Source organism: Podarcis bocagei, assembly GCF_964188305.1.
Source record: "Podarcis bocagei genome assembly, chromosome: 12".
NCBI classification, from domain to species: domain Eukaryota; kingdom Metazoa; phylum Chordata; class Lepidosauria; order Squamata; family Lacertidae; genus Podarcis; species Podarcis bocagei.
In genome coordinates, this window is record NC_138137.1 from 33,427,629 (window position 1) to 33,448,487 (window position 20,859).

The 20,859-nt window shown below is 43.8% G+C and overlaps 2 protein-coding genes and 1 long non-coding RNA gene across 3 annotated transcripts in view; 1 reads left to right on the forward strand and 2 right to left on the reverse strand.

The window, feature by feature from the left end:
• The window catches only part of CASD1 (CAS1 domain containing 1), a 31,538-nt gene extending 30,966 nt beyond the window's left edge, over positions 1-572 (reverse strand). The window contains exon 1 of the mRNA XM_081163077.1: positions 17-572. Within this exon, the coding sequence (XP_081019203.1) occupies positions 17-149 (133 nt within the window). The 5' untranslated portion in view covers positions 150-572. The remainder of the gene's footprint in view (positions 1-16) is intronic.
• On the forward strand, positions 169-12,373 carry LOC308569337. The gene is made up of 3 exons (XR_014000671.1): positions 169-235; positions 1,358-2,735; positions 10,988-12,373. It is a non-coding gene; the product is annotated as an uncharacterized lncRNA (long non-coding RNA).
• A 1,133-nt stretch (positions 12,374-13,506) lies between these two features.
• COL1A2 (collagen type I alpha 2 chain) overlaps positions 13,507-20,859 on the reverse strand; it is a 67,050-nt gene continuing 59,697 nt past the window's right edge. Inside the window, exons 45-50 of the mRNA XM_081163063.1 lie at positions 20,146-20,199; positions 19,899-20,006; positions 17,794-18,040; positions 16,851-17,041; positions 15,926-16,168; positions 13,507-13,958 (exon numbers count right to left, since the gene is read on the reverse strand). Coding sequence (XP_081019189.1) covers positions 13,812-13,958; positions 15,926-16,168; positions 16,851-17,041; positions 17,794-18,040; positions 19,899-20,006; positions 20,146-20,199 — 990 coding nt within the window. The 3' untranslated portion in view covers positions 13,507-13,811. The remainder of the gene's footprint in view (positions 13,959-15,925; positions 16,169-16,850; positions 17,042-17,793; positions 18,041-19,898; positions 20,007-20,145; positions 20,200-20,859) is intronic.

Sequence of the window (20,859 nt, forward strand, 5' to 3'; positions counted from 1 at the left end):
GCCGCCCCTTCCTCACCTCGGTACCGGCGCGAGGCGGCGTGGCAGGCGGCGAGCAGCAGGACGGCGCCCAGCGCCAGCGCCTTGGCGCTCCTCACGCTGAAGTAGTGGTTGATCTCGCGCTTGCCCAAGGTGTAGGCCAGGGCCGCCATCTTGGCTCCTCCATGACAACAGTGCGCGAAGGAGCGGGCGGCGGCGCACGGGCAGCTGCGCTGGGTCCCCAGCGGGGACGGCGGAGGTGAGAGGAAGAGCCGCAGCTTCTGCCGCCGCCACCAGCGCAGGGGAGAGAAGCCTAGGGAGGAGAGCCCCGCGGAGGCAGGCGGGTCGTCGGTGTCCTCTTCCTCCGCTTCGCTCAAGAGCAGCGGCGGCGGCAGAAGCGCGGCCCCCTCCCCTTCCTCCTCGTCCGGGCGCCGCCGCTTCACCTCAGCAGCCAGGGGAGCGCCCGCTTTCCCGTCCGGTTCCTGAAGCGGCGGCTGTAGCTGCTGCCGTTGCCCCCAACGGCCATCCGCGCCCCCCTCGCGCTGCTGATGCGGCGGCGGCGGCTGGTCCGCTACCGCCCCTCGCGGCGGCGCCCCGGCGCCTGGCCCCTCCTCTGCCGCAGCCATGGAGGGGAGCGGGCGAGTCCTCGCGCCTCTCTCTCACGCGAACAAGGGCGGCGGGGAGAGGGGGAAAGCGAAACTTGGCGAAAGAAGCGAACTTCTTTCCCTCAGCCCGCCCGACTCGGGTGTTCGCATTGGACGTGGGGGCAGCAGCCGCTTCCTCCTCCTCCACCTGCCTAACCTGCTCTGCTGGCTTGGCAAAAGGAAGGGGACGCCGCTCCCGTGGGTGGGGATCAAAGTCTCTCCGGGCACCGTCACTCTGTGGGGCAGGCCCGGGCAGAGGTGGGAAGCCCATGGGCAGGGCAGGATAGCCCTTTCCCGCTTGCCACCACCCCTCCGGGACAGGTAGTGCCGGAGGCAACGAGAGCTACGTTGACTAACCAGCCCTTGGCAGCCCGGCCCACCCTCCAGGAACTGGACTTACAGTACATTAAAAGTCACCCAAGTTGGCCGCTGTCCGTCAGCACATCTTACTTAGGGTTGCAAATCCCCGAGTGTTTTCAGAGGGGTGAGGCAGTGCCGCGACTTTACTTGAACTCTGGCGTGGTTACAGTATTTCCTTTTAGTGACCCTGCCCTACATGTCATTTTTCTTTAGTTCTCTGCCATAGTCATTGCTGCATCATCTTTTGAAGGTCCGCCTCAGTTTTAGCCCCATTCACCTGTTGAAAGCATCAATGACAACCCTGTGTGCTTAATTACTTTTCCTGAACCACTGGACATACTGACAACTTGGTATTTTTTTATTCTATTTTGTTTCAGGGTTAGGAACAGAAATGGCCACCTGCCCGCATATCTTCCTTGTATTCGTTTGCTCCACACCATGCATAACCGATGCAGCTCAAATATGTCTCTTCTTGCCTTTTTTCTAAACTAAAAAGCCCCCAATGTTGTAATCCTATTGTCATAGGGAGCTGCTCCAGACACTTGGCTGTTTTCCGAACTTTTCCCAGCTCTGCTGCAATGTCTTTTTTGAGTTGAGCTGACTACAGCCTGTACACAGGATACTTCCCCATACCTTTGCATAATGGCGTTATGGTACTGGCAGTTTTATCTTCCATCCCTTGGCTAATTATCCTTAACTTGGGATTTGCCTTCTTCACGGCTGCTGCCCACTGGGTTGACATCTTTGTTGAGCTATGCACTGTGCCTTAAAAGCCTCTTGCCTGGTCACTTGCCATCAGTTCAGACACTATTAGCATATACATGAAATCAGTTTGGAGAGATCCTTTTGGAGCTCCTCACAGTCTCCTTTTGTTTGAACCATCCTAAACAATTTGGTATCATCAGCAAACTTTGCTACCTCACTGCTAACCCTTAACTCTAGATCATTTATGAACAAATTAAGAAGCAGAGGTCCACTTTCTACAACCCCCCACTAGAAAAATATGTCCATTCATTTCTACTCTCTCTTTCATGCTCCTTTGCCAATTACTGATCAATAAGAGGAGCTCTCACTTGATCTCAGTCTCAATCCTCTGACTGCTTACTCAGGAGTCATTTTGAAATTTAAGTGCACAGAGTTGACTGTATCATCTCTATTTGCTTATTGGCACACAAATAACTAAAAGGTTAATGAGATAGGACAGACTTGCAAAAGCCTTGCTGGTTTCATTGCATTTGGTTGCTGAATAGCAGCCGTCCTTTGATCCTTGACGATGCTCTACTAACAAATGTAAACATTAGCACAACACATTATTTGAATTTATTTCCCATATTTGCTGAAAGGTTCCCAGGGGAATAATTCCCTAGACTTTGTGGAGGCTGTTTTTAGCTAGAATTCATAGCTCTCAAAAATACTCTGGTGACATGAGAACTTCCTTTGTCCATTGTTTTTGCTTCATCTGCCTTAACGAATCCCATGTAAAAATGTTTACAGTGTTAAGAATTGTGAATGTAATGTTTATTTATTGATGTGACTTTTGAATTCTTTTAACAACACAAACAAAGAACCATGGGAATTTTTGTTCTCTTAGTATTTGCTAAAACAAAGGAATGGCTGATTTATGATTGCTGGAGAAAGCTGAAAACTGGTTGCCTTTACGTGCTGATGGACAACTCAGGCATGGCATATCTAGACTATAGTTCTGCTGAGCACTATACTCTCATTGAATGTGGATACTTTGGACAAGCCATATAGGTGAGATCTGAAGCTGGCAGTTCTGGTCTGCATGTAGCTTTTTTAGATTGTAGGTTTCAATAGGCAAGCAACACCTTAAAGGGGAAGGGGTAGAATTATATATGCATGTGGTTATTATTGTTATACCCTTTGGTAGGGGATGATTTGTGTCTTCATCAGGGAGGACAAACCAGGGAGCTGGTCACAGAAGTTTACAATTTTTTGTTCAACACAGCACTATGTCTATTTTTGACCTTTATTTTCGTAATAACTAATAAAATGGGTGATATGTTAGAAAGGAGGAAAAAATGCTGGGGTGAGGGGTATTTCCCTGGTGTGTAAGATTGCAGTCTTAGACTTTGTTTCAGTTGTGGGTGAAGAGGGCTAAGGCTGTAAAACAATGCATTCTTATTCAAGAGGAAGCCTGACTGCTTTCTCCTCTGATTAAACAAAAATGAGACCAGGCTGTGTAAAATGAATGTACCTCCAGATATCCTTTTTATTGTCCGTTCATGATGCTTTGTGCTCTTGATGCTCTCAGAGTGGTCATATGCGATCCTGCTTTCAGTAATACTTGTCCATACAACAGCTCCAGGAGGGTAGCCACATTGCTTCATTTCCAGTCAGTGTTAATCCTGCGGCTTTCTTCTAAATTTGAATACCACAAATGCTCTGGTTTATTTCTGTTGCACAATAGTTTGCCCAGACAGCAATAATGTTAACATCAGGGAAGAAGCACTACTGAATAACACATAAAGCATAAAAAAATCCACCACTCATTCACAATTATTGTGGCAAGAACATGTTGCAGAATGCAGCCATAACAGAATGCCAGTCTAGCAGGGGTCCCAAGATAGAGGCTTTAAAGAAATGATTTTGAGCTGGGGCTTGAAAAAAAGAGAAAAAGAAGTGGCTCCACATATGTGTTCAGGCATAGAGTTCCTGCCATGCAAGACTGGAAATGAGAACAGGCAGGGCAATTTCTTCCCAGCTGCCATTGCATTGAACTGGTGGAATCAGGCAGAGCTATTTTGTATACACATTTCTACAAAGCAATTTTCCTTAATACAATGCATTTTTGCACACATTACTTGGTTGGAGAACTGCATTGCAAAATTCAGAGAAGTGCAAATTTGAAAGAACTGTTGCATGTTAATCCCCATGTTGGTTTGGAAAGTGCAATTTAGGTAAGTTTGCCTTTAAATGCGAACTGATTTTAATTTCTTCCACATCCCTAGTGATGACATTATTTTACTTATATACTGTAAGAGACTTTTAATCCACCCTTCCCCATAATGTCCCAGGGAAGGTTGCAAAATTAAACATTAACATACAACAAAACAATGTAAAACAAACCAAAGAATGTACTGCCAACAGAATCACATGAATTGTAAATGTCAAAAGCCAGGGTAAAGAGGTGTGTCTTCAACAAGTGATATAAACCATACAATGAGAATGCTTGCTGGTCTAGTTGAAGTGGACAGGCTCTTGCAAGCCTTTTTGTGAACCGTTTGAAAAGCATTTTCTGATGAAATCACTCACATCTGATCCAGTCTGGAAATAACTGGCATGGCAGCTCTCTAATGGGGGCACCTGAACTCACTGCTTCTCCAGTTAGGTTCAATTGGTTTTCATTAGTTTCTTCTGAGGAGGCAGATATGTTGTACGAAAACTCTTGGCCCACATCACACCCTTTTGACCTTGTCTGTCTTACTGGGTTAAAGCCTCAATGTATTACTAATGTGGAAGGTGTGCTGTGTTTTGCCTTCAAACACAGTCACTAATTCACCCAACTTTTGAAACATCCTAATTAGGCTGTACCAACATCAATTATTACAGGGCACCTTGAACATTCCACTTTTGGGGCAAGGCATGGAGACTTCCAACCCTGTTGGGAGAGGCCAGGGTTTGCATGGAGTTATTTTGCATGCTCTACTACTAAACTGAGGTCTACCATGTAAAGGGGGTCCATGTTCTTCAGAACTGTGTTTCTTTTTTAAACAACAAGGAACTAAGCACCTTTGGGAAAGCTACAAGCTCGGCTTTGAGGCAACAGCTTTCCCTTGCCATGCATCAGCTGAATTGCCCCTGAACACAGAGATTTCATTCAATTATCATTGACTCGCTTACTTACTTATTGCCTTTATTTGCTACCTTTTTCTCCAAAGAGCTCCAGGTGGCATACACAGTTCACTCCCCATCCTCGTTTAATCCCCATAATAATCCTATGAGGTAAATTGGACAGAGACACATTGACTGGTCACCCAGTGAATTTCATAGTGGAGTGGGGATTTGAATCCTGGTCTTGCAGGGCCTAGTCTGACACTCTAATCACTACAACACACCGACATCCCACCTATTAGCTAGCATGGCTGATAGCCTTCAGCAGGCCTTTCATTTCCCTCAAGTATTTTAAGAAAGCTATTTAGTGGCCATCACTGCTCTCTTGTGGTTCCTGAATTCTGTAAGTTAAATCATGTGTGAAGAAGTGTCTTCCTATCTGTCCAACCAAGTGCATCAAAAGCCTGCTTCTGCCACAAACAAATTACAGTTGCTTCTGGGCAACACATAGTTGTGATCTTTATATACAACTTTTTACCCTACCTGTAGTTCCAAAGTGGTTTTCAGGCCAATGAAACAGCACCAATGCTGCAGTACATTTTAAAATATACTGACCATAGCTAAAACATCCTTAAAAAAACCAGCATGACGTAACTGGTCTGGTCAGTTCACTCCACTCACAATCCACCTAACCTCTGTGTAATTTTTGTGCAAGCATATCGGGATGAATTCTAAACTAACAGGTCATTTGGAGGAGCCATATATCTGGGGTATCTTCAGTACCACACCTGTTGACTCACAGCAGAGCACACATGGGTCATTTTGCTAGGCGTTCTCATTTTTTGATTTTTTATTTACTATGGTCAGGAAGAACAGTGGGAAAGGCAAGTAGCAAAAATGACAGGGGTGTTTCCTGGCACCATCACAAAAGCCATTTGTCTGTTCAACAGCAATCTGGGAGTGGGTAGGACAAGGAGAAGGGTCAAAATCAGAGCCAAATCAGCACATCAGGAATGCCCATTGGTGTCGATGGATTATTACTATCACTTTTTTTAAAGGTATCACAAGTGACTCACACAGTAGAAAAATTCATACAGCACAATTCAAAAAATACTGAATTAAAATCAATACTGGCAAACTAAAAATAGCACATGATCATCTCATCATGGATAGAACACTAAAATACTGTCTCCCTTGCAAAACACAAGATGATCACCAAACTCCTAGTTAAAATAGCTGCAGATACAACCAGTGTGTTCCCTGAAATTTATAGGAGAATGAAAACATCTACATCTGATGCCAAAAAGACGTCAAAAGTCAGTGCCAAGGAAACTCCCGTCCTGCAGCATGTTCCATATTTTTAAAAGGGGAAATGCCCTCCTTGATGTTGACGGTACATTCCAATTGCATCATCAGCAAAGCACTGAAAGGGAGTGAGAGGTAAATGTCAGGTGCCAATCTGAAAGCAGCCTGGTTAAGTTTATTCCTGACAAGGGGTCAGGAGTCCCCCAGTGAAGACTACAGTATGAAGTCAAGAGCACAGGGCAGGGAGGAGTCTGTGGTTATCGCCTTGTAAAAGAAAACTAAATTGAATGTATTGGCATATTTAACTAGCAAGTGGTTGTGGAATCATTTTCTCTCTACTATTTTATTTGTTGTTGTTTTTTAATCTTTATTTGAAAATATAACAGAAAGAAAGGGAAACTTAATGTAGACATATACATTAATATACAGCATGCAGTCCATATGTCTGAATAGGTATGATGAATACAAACTATGCATTCAAAATGGAAAGGACAGTCAGATCATCAGACCATGGACAAGGTGTGTGTGTGTGTGTGTGTGTGTGTGTGTGTGTGTGTGTGTGTGTGTGTGCCTGTCCTTCTAGCCTTCTAGTCTCTTAAGCAAGTATAAATGCTCACAGAATCCATGTTTGTTGTCCATCTGTTAGGCCCCCCCCCCAATATAATCTTAAGATTACATCCAAAACTGTCAAGGATTTCTCCAAAACAAAGCTTAACATGAGTAATAATTTATGACCGGAAAGAAGATACCATGTCTGCAGCATATGCCTCAAGGCAGTGTTTATACAGTTTTAGTTTTATTTGCATATTGCAAGATTATATCCTTCAAGCTGCAACTTATATGTTTGCCTGCTGCTGCTGCTGTTTTCCCAGCAGCTTTGAGATAAACCCTATCTACACAGAAGTAGCTCTGAAGTGCCCTGGTGAGCTGCAAGAAGCTTTGGACTGGCTAGCTACAAAGTTTGTAAGCAAGAATTACAGTGGCACCTCAGGTTAAGTACCTAATTTGTTCTGGAGGTCTGTCCTTAACCTGAAACTGTACTTAACCTGAAGCACCACTTTAGCTAATGGGGCCTCCTGCTGCAACAGCGCCTCCGCTGCACGATTTCTGTTCTCATCCTGAAGCAAAGTTCTTAACCCGAGGTAATATTTCTGGGTTAGTGGAGTCTGTAACCTGAAGCGTATGTAACCCGAGGTACCACTGTACATATTTTCTTGGGGGCTATTGGGTGCATTGTTCTTGTTTTAAATATATTACTTATGTGTTTTGATCTATGTGTTATTATTCAATACAACTGTGACTCTTCTGAATCCCCCCCCCCCATTCAAATATTTGCAAGTTTTATTTCAGCTAAACCCGGTAGAGCCAAGCCAGAGGTTACATATGCTTGCTGGAAGACATGCCTCTCTCTAATATTTTTCAAAACGTATAAGAATGTCTAGGATGCTGCCAAAATACATAATTACAACTAACGTTTACTTGATGACATCTACAATAAATAAATAGAATAACTTGTGCATACCTCAGCATGTCCGTGAATTAAAGAATCCTGCTCTCTAATCCAACATGTGTGTTAAGGCTGCCACCCCTTGGACAAGAGAAGGATTATTTTTTTTTTAAATGGAACATTTTAACCTGCTACATTAGGACAGCCACGGAAAAGTTTTCAAAGATTCGAATGCCCAGTCTGCATTTGGTAAACATTTTCATAAAAATCAGGGAGAATGTGGCACCTATAGCTGAATTTATCTTTTGCATGTTTGTTGTTGCTGAAAACTAGGATGTGGTATTACCTAAATTGTATTACTGAGAGAAAAATGTGACTGAAGAAGCTTGCCATGCAATTCCACAGGGTTCAGTGGAACTAGCAGCACCCTAGAGTAAATTGCAGTATCGCAACTTTAAGTGGTCTAAAGAAGTTTAAGAATGGGTAGTTGTGACAACAGAGAGGAGGGTGGCCCTCTGAGCACCCTGCCCCGCCCCCTGGAGCGTACCTTGCTTCAAGTCCTGTAATAGCTGATGGTGCCAAAAAGACAGATCCCGCGTATTCCAACACTTCCTTTGCAAGACAACAGGTGGCAGTCTATAGCCGTTGCATTGAAAACAAGACTGATTTAGGCTGCAATCCTATAAGCACTTAGCTGGCGGGAGGGACGGGAGAATCTGTCAATTTCAGCTCTCTCAGTTACCCATTTTAAATTCGGTTCTCCACATTTCTGAAACAATTTGCAACCCCACCCCAAAAACCTCATGAAAATTCTTCAGCAGTTTCATGTGCACGTTTTGACTCACATACACTTTTTGCAAACAATTTCTCATAATATAATTAATTTCTGCGTGTTATTTTCACAAATGTATTCATTTTTATTTCCCCCTAATATATGCATTTTTATTTTTATTTTTTGCAAACATTGCTTGGATAACTTCATCGCAAATTATGGATAAGTGCAAATTTCGAAAAGTTCTGCTTTGGTTCTCATTTTGTTTCAGAAAGTGCAAATTTGATCAATTCAGCTTTAAATGCGAACTGAATAAAATCTCTCCCACACCCCTAGCTGGGAGAGAACCCCACTGAAGTTGGCCTTATTTCTGCTTAGACAAGTGCTGTTAAACTTTGGTTTCTTTCTTTGTAATTAATAATTTGAATTCAAATAAAAAATAATAATTCCCACATATTGGAACAAAGCAATGAAATTAAACATAGTTTTTTGAGGATAGGGTGTGTTAAAATTAACTGATATTTGTACAGAATTGCTAGGTGGTAGGGATTCTATCAGTTGCTGCCCCCCAAAGTCATTGTCTTCCCATCCCTTGCCAGGCTCCTGTGCCTTTAACTAGTTTTGTGATAGGCAGCTATTCAGTGAATGATGGCTTCTGTTTTGATCAATGACACAAAACTGCTACCCTTCGATGGCTGCAAGTGGCTTTTAAATTTTTCAGAATGGGAGACACTTGCCCAAGAAAGTGCAGCAATTTTAAAATAGCACTGAGAACTTTCAATCAACAAAAAAAATATTTTGAGCTCACTTTGTCTTTTCCAATCCTTCAGGTGATAGACTATGCTGCATTTTCCATTAATAAAGGATGCGTCCAGAAAGGCACCTCATTTTTCTTTATGAAGTGGCCTTTAAAAACCATGTTCCATTGTGGATAACTTTGCTCTAGATCGGTCTGCTTGTGTGTACAGAGAACTGCTCCAGATTGGGGACAGGGATCCCTATCTTCCTCAGAGATATCCTCAGATATGGACAGGTGTGCCGCAGGCAGTGATGGGCCAATGCCCATGGGACTCACCTCAGGGGGTAGAGGTGTCCCCTCTTCTGGGATGCTATTGGGGGCCAAGGTGTGGACCCTCATGAAAGTGACAGATAGATGGTGGAAGCAGCCTCGGTGAGAGGCAGGAAACTGAAGACCCCCCGGGGTGAGAGGCTGGGAAAGGAAAGCTCCCAGGTGAGAGCTGGGAGGGCCTGTCATTTTCTGTGGCTGGCTGGGATTAATAGTTACCGTATGTTCCGGCGTACAAGACGACTTTTTATCCCTGGAAAATCACCCCAAAAGTCGGGGGTCATCTTATACGCCAGGTATACGCGCTGGGAAGGAGGAGAGGGAGCTGGTGAGCAGAGGCTCCCCTTCTGCTGTCGCTCCCCCTCCCTCCCTACAGAAGGGGATGCGGAAAATCCTTCCGAGCGTGGCGCTCGCCCGCCCGCCAAACGCCTCGCCTCAGGCTTCTGCTGCTGCGATGGAAGAGGCAGCGGAGGGGTGCGCGCTCTGCCCCTGGTGGCACTCAAACGCTATAACTCTAAAATTCTAAGACTGAACAGCAAAAGTTGGGGGTTGTCTTATACGCCCAGACGCCTAATACGCCAGAATCTACGGTACTTTGGCTAGAGAGAAGATTCTTCATTTGTGCACTACAGTGATACCTCAGGTTACACACACTTCAGGTTACATATGCTTCAGGTTACAGACTCTGTTAACCCAGAAATATTACCTCAGGTTAAGAACTTTGCTTCAGGATGAGAACAGAAATCGTGCAGCGGTGGCGTGGTGGCAGCAGGAGGTCCCATTAGCTAAAGTGGTGCTTCAGGTTAAGAACAGTTTCAGGTTCAGAATGGACCTCCAGAATGAATTAAGTTCTTGACCCGAGGTACTACTGTATTCTTTGTATTTTAGAGAACCCGCTGCTGATTTTCTCTTCCCGTACTTTTTATGCTGTCTCTGTTAAGAATCTGTATTTTATGATGATCTGTATTCTACTATGCATTTCTTCTTCTTAATAATAAATAATAATAATAATCTAGAGCCAGTGTGGTGCAGTGGTTAGAATGTCAAGGTAAGTTCTGGGAGACCAGGATTCAAATCTCCCCTCAGCCCTGATGCTCATTAGGTGACCACGGGCCAGTACATCACCTAAGCTACTTCTCAGAGCTGTTGTGAGGAAAAAACGGGACAAGGAGGAAGAAGACCCATGCATGCCACCAAGATCTCCTGGAGGAAATGTGGGCTACAAATGTAATATTTAATATTTATAATATAATATTCAGCAAGGACCAGATGCAAAACCTTGCTGGGGTGGGATGCTTTTTGTATCAGTCCTTTTACACCAGATATCAAACAGATAAACAACTTTTTGAAGACATCTGCAGGTAGGCCTGTTCAAGGAAGATTTAATGGTTGATGCTTTATTGTGTTTTTAACATTTTGTTGGGAGCTGTCCAGAGTGGCTGGGACAGCCCAGTCAGATGGGTAGCATATAAATAATAAAAACTATTGTTGTTGCCTGATTTTAGTCAAATGATGGCCACCTCTCAGTACTGTGATCATCTTATGCCTTTAAAGAACTAGACAAAAAAATTATCTTGCTGAACAGATTGTTTACTAAATGAATGAAATTCTTTTTCCGGTAGTTCAGAAACATCTTCTTGAAGTCAGGCACCACTGAATTCTTAAAAATTGTTCAACAACTGTGCCATTGTAGCAGAATTTACTGGCCCTATGAATAGCATCAGGCACATGGTCTCTTTATAAAGATCCAGGAAAGCAAAGTCAGAAGAATGAAGATTGCAATGAATTTCTAAAATGACTTTGGGTGGATTTGTCTTTCCTGTAATTAAATTTACATGAAAGCCAAATGGAGGATGAACTTACAAACAGATCCAGCAGAATTCATCATCATCTGGCAATCCTAGAATTTGGCTTTCAGAGTGAGAAGTAATGCAACACCCTGAAACATATTGGGGGACTCATTCACAAGATGATCTTCCAGTTAAACCTCATCATGAGATGATGGGGCTGATAAAAAAACCAATAGCATAAATCCACTGTACTCTGAAACAATTCCATTCATATCACTAAGTGAACCCATTGCTGCAGTCAGAAAAAGCAGGTGATACAGCCCTTTTGGACTGTTTCATGTCTGAGTGCTTCTTAGCTAACAACAACAACAAAACCAAAACCCTACCTGCATATAGAAAATTAGCATGTTGGGGAGGTTAGGAAACCTTCATTGCTAGCTTTCCAAGAGCAAAGTGCTTTTGACATTAGGAGCAAACATCTGTTTATTTCCTATGGTGCTTCAGAAGATGAGTGTACCACTGGCTTTTCCTCAATGTGTAGATTTGCTCTTAGATCACAGGCTCATGGAGCTGTAAGATCCTTAGTCAACCTCCATGAGATGCAGCATCTACAATATAGGATGTGATTATAGCGTCTCTGACAGACGGCAAGCAACCTTTACTTCAATACCTAGTGAAGGGCAGTACCTCACCTCCCAAGACAGCCTGATCCATGGTTAAACAGCTGTTACCACAAGGAGGCTTCTGATCCTTTGCTGAAATCTAATTGCCTTCTAAACTGACCAATTCCCTGACCAATTGCCTGACCAAACTGCGGGAGGCAGTGGAAGACAGAAGTGCCTGGCGTGCTCTGGTCCATGGGGTCACGAAGAGTCGGATACGACTAAATGACTAAACAACAACAATTGCCTTCCATTTCCATACCTTGGTTCTCATCCTGCCTTCTGGAGGAACAGGAAACAAGCCTGCTCTAACTGTATGGCAGTTCTTCGATCTTTGAAGACAGCTAACCTTTGCTTCTCAAGACTAAACATACCCAGCTTTTTCAAAGTTGGGTTTCTAGATCAGTCATCATCCTGGCCACACTTCCTTTGGACACAATGTCATTCTTAAAATGTGGCATCCGAAACTGGGCTCTGTACTCCAAGTGCAGCCTGCCCAGAGCCGATACAACTTTGTTAAACGTTTCTTGTTAGAAATAAATACCTTTGAAATCAATGGTATGTGCTTTGTAGTGCACTTAATTTGTGTGACGTTGTGTGATGAGGACTGTGGCTTCTTTGAGGGTTGTGTGGCCTTTATGGATTTGTTTGTATGGAAAACAAAAGTAGAGAATACACCTGGTAAAAAGAGGGAATGCTGATGCAATTGTGAGTAGAATTTGAGGTCTGACTGGTTACGGACTCTGGAGTGGAAATTTTTTGTGTGTCTCTTTCTAAAATAGATTGACGTACTTGATTGGGAAATGCTTTGTTTTACAGAATCGGAGCATATCAAAGATATACGAAAACAAGACAGACACTGGCTTATATGCATAGTTTGTTGGAAAGGGTATTAATTGGTGTTTAGTATATAGCAAGCAGTGGCCTATTCATTGTAATGAAGTTAGTAGTCTTTAGCATATTCAACCATCAGATGAACCAGAAAAACCAAAACATGGGGGGTTGGGTGTAGTCAAAACACATCAGAAGCACATCTGAATCTTGCTAACTTTCTACATTTTAATAGGGAAGAATCACGAGTTGGAAAGGAAACATTAGATGTGAAAATATCTCTTGAGGCATTTAAGCAAGGAACTTTACTCATTCAGTGGTTTCTTTTGGAACAGTGGACATGCTTTATTTCAATTTTTTTCACAATTTATTTAAACATCTCACATATACAAAATAGGTACAATTTGTTTTTGAGAAATGATGATTCCTTTTCTGCCCATTGTAGAGGATGAAAATGAGATTTAAAAGAACGGACACCTGATGTGGGAGAAGAGAATGAGGATGGGGTGGGAGAGAAATGATCCACATGCTTAGTCTGGGGGTGAGATGGGACAGTCTGACTTTATTCCGAGACAGATTCCAAAGAAACAATACAACTTAATACAGAAAAGTGGTGTGTTTTTTCTTTTCTTTTCTTATCCAAATGACTCTAGCACCATTAAAGTTCAAGTATTGGTTATATACTCTATAAGACTGAATCAGCACCTTTCACTTACGCACGGGACCAAAAACACCTCAGATCATATGTATAAGAATGTGGATCACACTTGGCTTAGAAGTGTATGAGGTAGTTCAAACCTTTGGAAGTTGTGGTTTTAAACTTCCTCTGTGGAAGATAGTCAAAGGCCACAAGTGGTGCAGACTTTCAGGATTTTTTTATTTGGTTTTTGTTTTTTTGGTTTTGTTTTTTTACACAAAGGCTGACATTTTCCACAACAAGGTGACAAAATCTTGGGGAAAAAAACACCTTCTGATTCCTTTTTGGGGCTGTATTAAATTGCATTGCACAACGTTCCAACAAATCCTTCTCCTCTTGCGCCCAGATTTTAAGCTAGTAGATGAACTGAAGAAATGGAAGGAGTCAGCTTTCAGTATAAAAGAAGAAATGGCAAAGAGAGAATACTTTTTTTTTTTGGTTTTGTTTTAAGTTAGTTTTAGTTCATTCATTTGAAACAGACTGGGCCAATGTCGATACTGAATTCTTGATCAGGGCCACCAATGTCCAAAGGTGCAATGTCAAGGATGGGCAAGCGAGATGGCTTGTTTGTTCTGTATTCAATAATTGTTGAGCCCCATTTGTTCGTCTTTCTCTGCAAGATAGCAATAGCAAATAGTAGTCAGAACAGTTATTCAGGCACTGATTGATCAATAGGAGTTCTGCTTCACTTCCCTGCTACATACACCCACTAGTCCAACCCTCCGGCACATTTCACATCATCTAACATGCCAGGGGCCTCCTATCTCCATCCCATCACTTCTATTTACCCTTCTCCTTTGAAGCACCACTGCCCAATTCTTGAACTAACACCACTCATACTCTCATGACATTTCCTTTTCAATCGGATGCCTGTACACTGGTGCTTTAGTAACAGCATTTTGTACAGGAGAGATGCACTCCAAACAGGCACTTTCAGCTTTTCTGTGAGTGCCCACCATGTGTTCAGAGTTTTGCAAAAGACGTATTTCCTGTTCACATTTTGTGAAAAATTGCCTCTGTGTGTGCAGCAAGCACTACAGTCTGGGCCTTCATCTAATGGGGGGTTTTATTGTAGAAAAGGCAGGGCAGGGATGAGATGGGTAGCACTGTAGCAGTTAAACAGAGTTATTCCACAGGTCAACTAATTTATAGTCTTCGCTCTCCAGGTGTGCTAATTTTCCAAGGCCCATGTAACTGATACATGGTGGCTCTAAGTCAAGCTTTTCTTATAAATTATGTCTCTGACTACTGGGAATACACAGGTAGGGTGTGAAGCACCATTGGCAGTCTGCATGGACCTTGTGGCACTCCAGATATTTGACTCCTCTGTCACTAGCCAATGGCATAGCCAGCATGGCCCATGCTGAGGGAGCCAGTGTTTGTCCATAGACAGTTTTTCCGGGCCATGTAGCCAGCATGACTAAGCCGCTTCCGTCAAACCAGAGCAGCGCATGGAGACGCCGTTTACCTTCCCGCTGGAGCGTACCTATTTATCTACTTGCACTTTGTCATGCTTTCGTTTTTTCCCCCTTCATTAAATTTTTATTCATATTTAATAAAGGACAAACAAATATGTAAACAAACAAATTAACATAAATTATTATTTCCATTTCCCATTCTATGCAAACAAGAATTGAACATACAAAATCATAGAAATAAAAAATGTTTTATACTCTGTCAAGTCTTTGACTTCCCTCCACCCTTTTGGTAAGTTTCTAATAAATTCCATGGTTACGTATTTATTTTTAATCTTAAGATTGTCGCTGATAGAGTTTTTCTCTCCCCGCCAGATCATCTTATAAATCTGTTCCAATATAATTCCAGAATTTACTCCAATTTTTCTTGAATTTCTGTTCATCTTGGTCTCGTAATCTGCCTGTTAGTCTATCCAGCTCGGTGTAATTTACCATTTTAATCTGCCAATCACTTATGCTAGGTACAGTTTCCGATTTCCAATTTTGTGCCAGCAGAATTCTTGCAGCTGTGGTGGCGTAGAGGAATATTATTTTATCCTCACTTTTTATTTCTTTGCCCATTATTCCCAGCAGAAAGGCCTCAGGTCTCTTGGGAAAGGTGTATTTTAATATTTTTTTAAGCTCATTATAAATTAATTCCCAAAAGGCCTTCACCTTACTGCATAACCACCACATATGGTAAAGGTCTCCCCCCACTTCACCGCATTTCCAGCATGTCTTATTCTTTAATCTATACATTTTGGCCAATTTCGCCGATTGGCCAAATTGCACTTTGACATGCTTTCGAACTGCTAGGTTGGCAGGAGCAGGGACTGAGCAACAGGAGCTCACCCCGTTGCGGGGATTCAAACCGCCGACCTTCTGATAGGCAAGCCTTAGGCTCTGTGGTTTAACCCACAGCGCCACCCTTGTCCCTTGGTGTTACAATAGGGAGAGATTTTAGTAGTGCCTTTCACAGGTGCTTGAAAAAGCTGAAGACTTACCTTGCATAAACAAAATAACCCTTAACGACTCCCAATTCTAACAAGTACATTAAGTGACCTGGCTCTGTAGGAGGGCAGTAACACTCAAAGATATTGATAAGCAGGAAGAAACTGGTACTTACAGAGCAGCCGTCTTCAAGAACATTGTACATGAACCTGCCGTTGCCTTCAGCTCGGAGTTCGACATCGTTGGATCCCTGAACTAACAGAGCGCTCTTGAGGCTGCCTGTTTCTGCATCCATGTAAGCGATGCTGTTCTTGCAGTGGTAAGTGATGTTCTGGGAAGCATGGTTAGCCAGTAGTCGCATGAAGGCAAGTTGGGTGGCCATGTCCTTGGTAGTTACACCTTCCTCGTTGTACTCAAACTAAAAACGGAAGGGAAGGGGAAAGCTTCAGTCAAAAATCACACGCATATTATGAAATACATTTTGCACATAAGTCAACTTGGAACACCTTGGCCTCTGAAGGGCAAGGCAATTGGGGGGTGGGGCGGAGTACCACCAGCATTTGAGAAGAAATCGTCAGAACTTAAGTTTTGTCCAAGGCCACTGGGAAGCTCCAGGCAAAGCATCATGGCAAGGGGCCTCACTCACTGGCCAAAGAAGGAGCAGCAGCAGCAGCGGGGAGTTTGTTTCCTCACCCCACTCAATCCCTATCCATGGCGATAATTCATGATGCTAAATGGAAGTTTGAGATTCAGAGGTGGTAGACTTGGGGTGGGAAACCTGTGCAACTCCAGATCTCATTGGACTGAAACTTCCATAATCTCCAGATAGTCGCTATGGCTGGGGACAATGAAGGATTGGAGTCCAGTGAGTCTGGAGGGTCACAAACTCCCTGTATCAAAATGCACCCTCTGTTGGAAGCAAAATGTGGGAATAGATGGTTTGCTGGTCTGATCCAGCCGGGGAGCCCTTCTTATGAACAGGGTTAATGTATCTGTTGTGTGGATTAAAAAATAATCAGCGGGGTTTTTGCCTTCCTTACTAGAATGTTTTTGGCCTTAGAGAACACATTTATCATAATGGATGCAGTATGGAAACTCACCTGAGTACCGCCATTCATCGTTTCTCCAAACCAAACATGTTTCTTTTCGGCAGAGTTCTTTCTGCTGTACCAGTTCTTAGCTGGGAAGCTTTCTGGATTGGCATGGATGCAAGTCTCACCAGTGGAGAAGTCACAATAAACTCTAATGGCATCCATGGTGCAGCCTTGGTTAGGATCAATCCAGTAGAAGCCTATTGTTTTAAAAAGCAACAGTAAGCCCATCTTCATGTTAAATACTCACATTGCTGCAGCCATAGAAACAGTACAAGTACGGACAATACAGAAACCTCAAATCCCCCCTTTTTAAAAATCACTTACGTGGAACCAATAGTTATTGTTTAAATCTAGTTGGACCATTTATTAACTTGTTGATGTGAAGGGCTAAAAGTGGAGAGGAATTAGGTGTGGGGTTGGAACATAAAAGAGGGGGAGATCCAGTAGTTTTAAATAAAAAGCCATAAGCCCTGATATGGGCTTATTTGGGGGGTGGGGCTGGCTGTGTTGATAAAAATAATTCCTGCAGTCTACAAGGAGAGATTTTATTATGCAGATGGAAAAATTTGATCCTCCATCTGTTCTTACCCCAACACAGCTGATAGAATTATGTGAGAGCGACACAGACAGTCTAATGCAGGGGTAACCAACACGATGCTCTGTAGAATCTGTCAGCCTACAACTCCCATCAGCCTCAGCCAGCACAGTCAATAGCTAGGGATGATGGGAATTGTTGTCCATCAACATCTGGAGTGCACAAACTTGGCTGTTCCTGGTCTAGTAGTTTGTCCACCTGCCTCTCCCTGCTACTACCAAAAGGTTTCCCAGACAAAAGGAAGAATGGCAGCTGCATGGACAAATGGCACACACAGATTTCCATTGGCCACCCACCCACGAGTGCATTACATGGTCAGCAAGCCACTGGGTCAAGCATCTAGCACTAACATACCAGTGGTCCATTCTGGGTGGCTGAGTCTTAGGTCACGGCAGGTGCGGGCTGGGTTCTTCCTGGAGCCTTCTGGGGTCATGAGGTTCTCAAGTTGGTTGTTCAATGTTTTCAGGGTTGCATCAACTTCATAGTCCTTGGGTCTAAGAGATGGCTGATCTGCCCGGTAGTATTCTGCATCATAGCCAATTTCGTATCCACCACCATTGGGACCAGGTGGGCCAGGGTGGCCAGGTGGGCCTGGTGGACCCTAAAAATGTTCAGAAATGAACATGCCTTTGTTGAAATCAAGTTCACTTGATTGTGCAGAAGGCCCAACCCCTGCTCCCCACGAAGAGCCTAAACACAGAGCAAGGTGCATCAAATGGTTCTTCTGGGGCCTGTTATAGAAGTGGCCCATGTTCCTGAACCCTAGTGATGAGGCAGTGGATGTTGGACACCAAACATGTAGTCTTAATGAAGCACTCACTAAGCAGAGAGCGTGGACTCTCTGCCTGGTTCAACATGACCACTGTCTTGCAAGAGTGAGGTCAAATGTAATATGAACACCAGACGATGGCCAAACAATGTTCCACATTAATTGAGTTTCTTCTACTTATGTTGCATTTTAAAAATTTAATGACAGGCACCGGGGGGGGGGGCAATTTTAACTGGGAATGCAGCACATAGTGGAGAAGAGGTTTGCTGCTGCTCCCCCCCCAAAAAAAAATCATAACTAAAATTCTGATCAGGCTTCTAACTTGTGCAAGGGACCTATGTGAGGACATCAGGGTCCCCTGATGCAGACATTTGCCCTCTAATATGTGAAGGGTGGCAGGGATTGGCCAAGTGACATGACAGATGGAGTGGAGATGGCATACTCGTCCCTGCTCTTCCTCACATGTCTGGTAACTGTAAAGGTAAAGGTAAAGGTACCCCTGCCCGAACGGGCCAGTCTTGACAGACTCTGGGGTTTGTGCGCCCATCTCACTCTATAGGCCGGGGGCCAGCGCTGTCCGGAGACACTTCCGGGTCACGTGGCCAGCGTGACAAAGCTGCATCTGGCGAGCCAGCGCAGCACACGGAACGCCGTTTACCTTCCCGCTGGTAAGCGGTCCCTATTTATCTACTTGCACCCGGGGGTGCTTTCGAACTGCTAGGTTGGCAGGCGCTGGGACTGAGCAGCGGGAGCACACCCCGCCGTGGGGATTCGAACTGCCGACCTTTCGATCGGCAAGCCCTAGGCGCTGAGGCTTTTACCCAATTAGGTATAATGCCCAATTAGGGCTAGAAAGTAAAATAAAAGGGGAGCCATTTTATTTCAAACATTTACAGGGCAATCTTACATCTGTTTACTCAGAAGCAAGTCCTATTGTGTTCAGTGGAGCTCACTCTCGTGTAGCATGAGTCTGGAATTGTAGAACTTAAGAAAATAATATTTTCTTTTTTATTATTGGTTACATTTTTATACCGCTTTTCATCTGAGGATCACAGGGCAGTTTTCAATAATAATAATAATAATAATAATAATAATAATAATAATAATAATAAGAAGAAGAAGAAGAAGAAGAAGAAGAAGAAGAAGAAGAAGAAAATACAAATAGCATGGTAACAAAACAAAACCCCCCAATAAATTAAAAATAAAAACCCAATAAAGTTTCGCAAACTAAATGCACTAATAACACATTTGCATGGAGGTTTTGCTTTGGTTTTTTTTTAACATTAAAGTGGCATATACATTTTATGAAATAGAATAAAGAAACACTGTCCTATGCAAGTTTGGTCAGACGTAAGCTTCACTGCATTCTTTGGGGCTTCCTCCCAGGAAAACTGCATAGGGTTGCAACTCAAGCCTGTAATCCTGTGTCCCGGGGGTAGCCATTCAGGTGATGTGGGACTCCAGCTTGCATCAGCCTCAGCCCATGTGGCAATAATTGGGGGGGGGGTGGAAGCTGTAGTTCAACATTATCCGGAGGGCCCCACATTGGCTACTCCTGCTATACACCTGGGAGTTATCCCTACTGAATGCGGTGGGACTTCCTTCTGAGCAAACACAGACAGCCGGGTGCCACTTGTGTTAGAATTGCTGGTTTCAGCCCCATACCCTCAGCATCCAGTTTCATACTTACAGAAGGTCCTTGGCTACCCTGAGAGCCACGCACACCAGCAGGTCCAACAGGTCCAGGAAGACCGTTGCGGCCATCTTTGCCAGGAGGACCAGAAGGACCGGCAGGGCCCTGAAGGAAGCAAGCAAAGAAACACCCGCAGATTAGTACACCACCAAAGCAATGACATGTAGAAATATATAATCACTTTTTTCAAACAACGACAACAAGACTGTTCAATATCCCACACAAAGGAAGAGTGTTGACATACCCTTGGGCCAGCAGGTCCAGTAGCACCAGGTGAACCTTGGTCTCCATGATGACCCTGTTGGAAGGAGAGAGGTTTTTCAAAACATGATTTACTCCTGTATTAACCTGTTTCCATGCAGAATATTCATCCTTGCACAAATGGCAAATTCATGGTGGGGAGGGAATATAATGGAGGGCTTATTTTGATTCTCAAAATCTGTTTTTGTTTTAAACAAATAGGGCAGGGGTGCAGAAGGTAAGGAAACCTCGAGATGTTATTGAACCAACTCCCATCAGTCCCAGCCAGCCCAGGTTGTGGTCAGGGGTGATGGAAGTCGGAGGCTGAGGACATCTGAAGGACGACTGGTTCGCTGTCCTTATAACAGGATGTCCAGTCCCATCCCTGAGAAACAGGAAGTGATAATGACGACAAACATGCCATTGAGCATGTATGGTCTCTCACCCCCCTCACTGAATAACCACCGCCTGCCCCCATGTATCTGGGCACTGGGGCAGGATTTCTAGATGGGCTTCAGTCATACACAACGTCTCTGCTTCTGAACATTAATTGCTGGCCTAATGGAAAGGAAATGCCGACAACTCTACAGAGAGCTGCTGCCAGTCTGAGTCGTCGATGTTGATCTATGTGGACCAAGTCTCACTCGTTCTAGTGTGAAAAGGCAACACCACAGCTCCTTCACACAGACTAATCCCAAAGGGCCTTAGAACGTGCTAC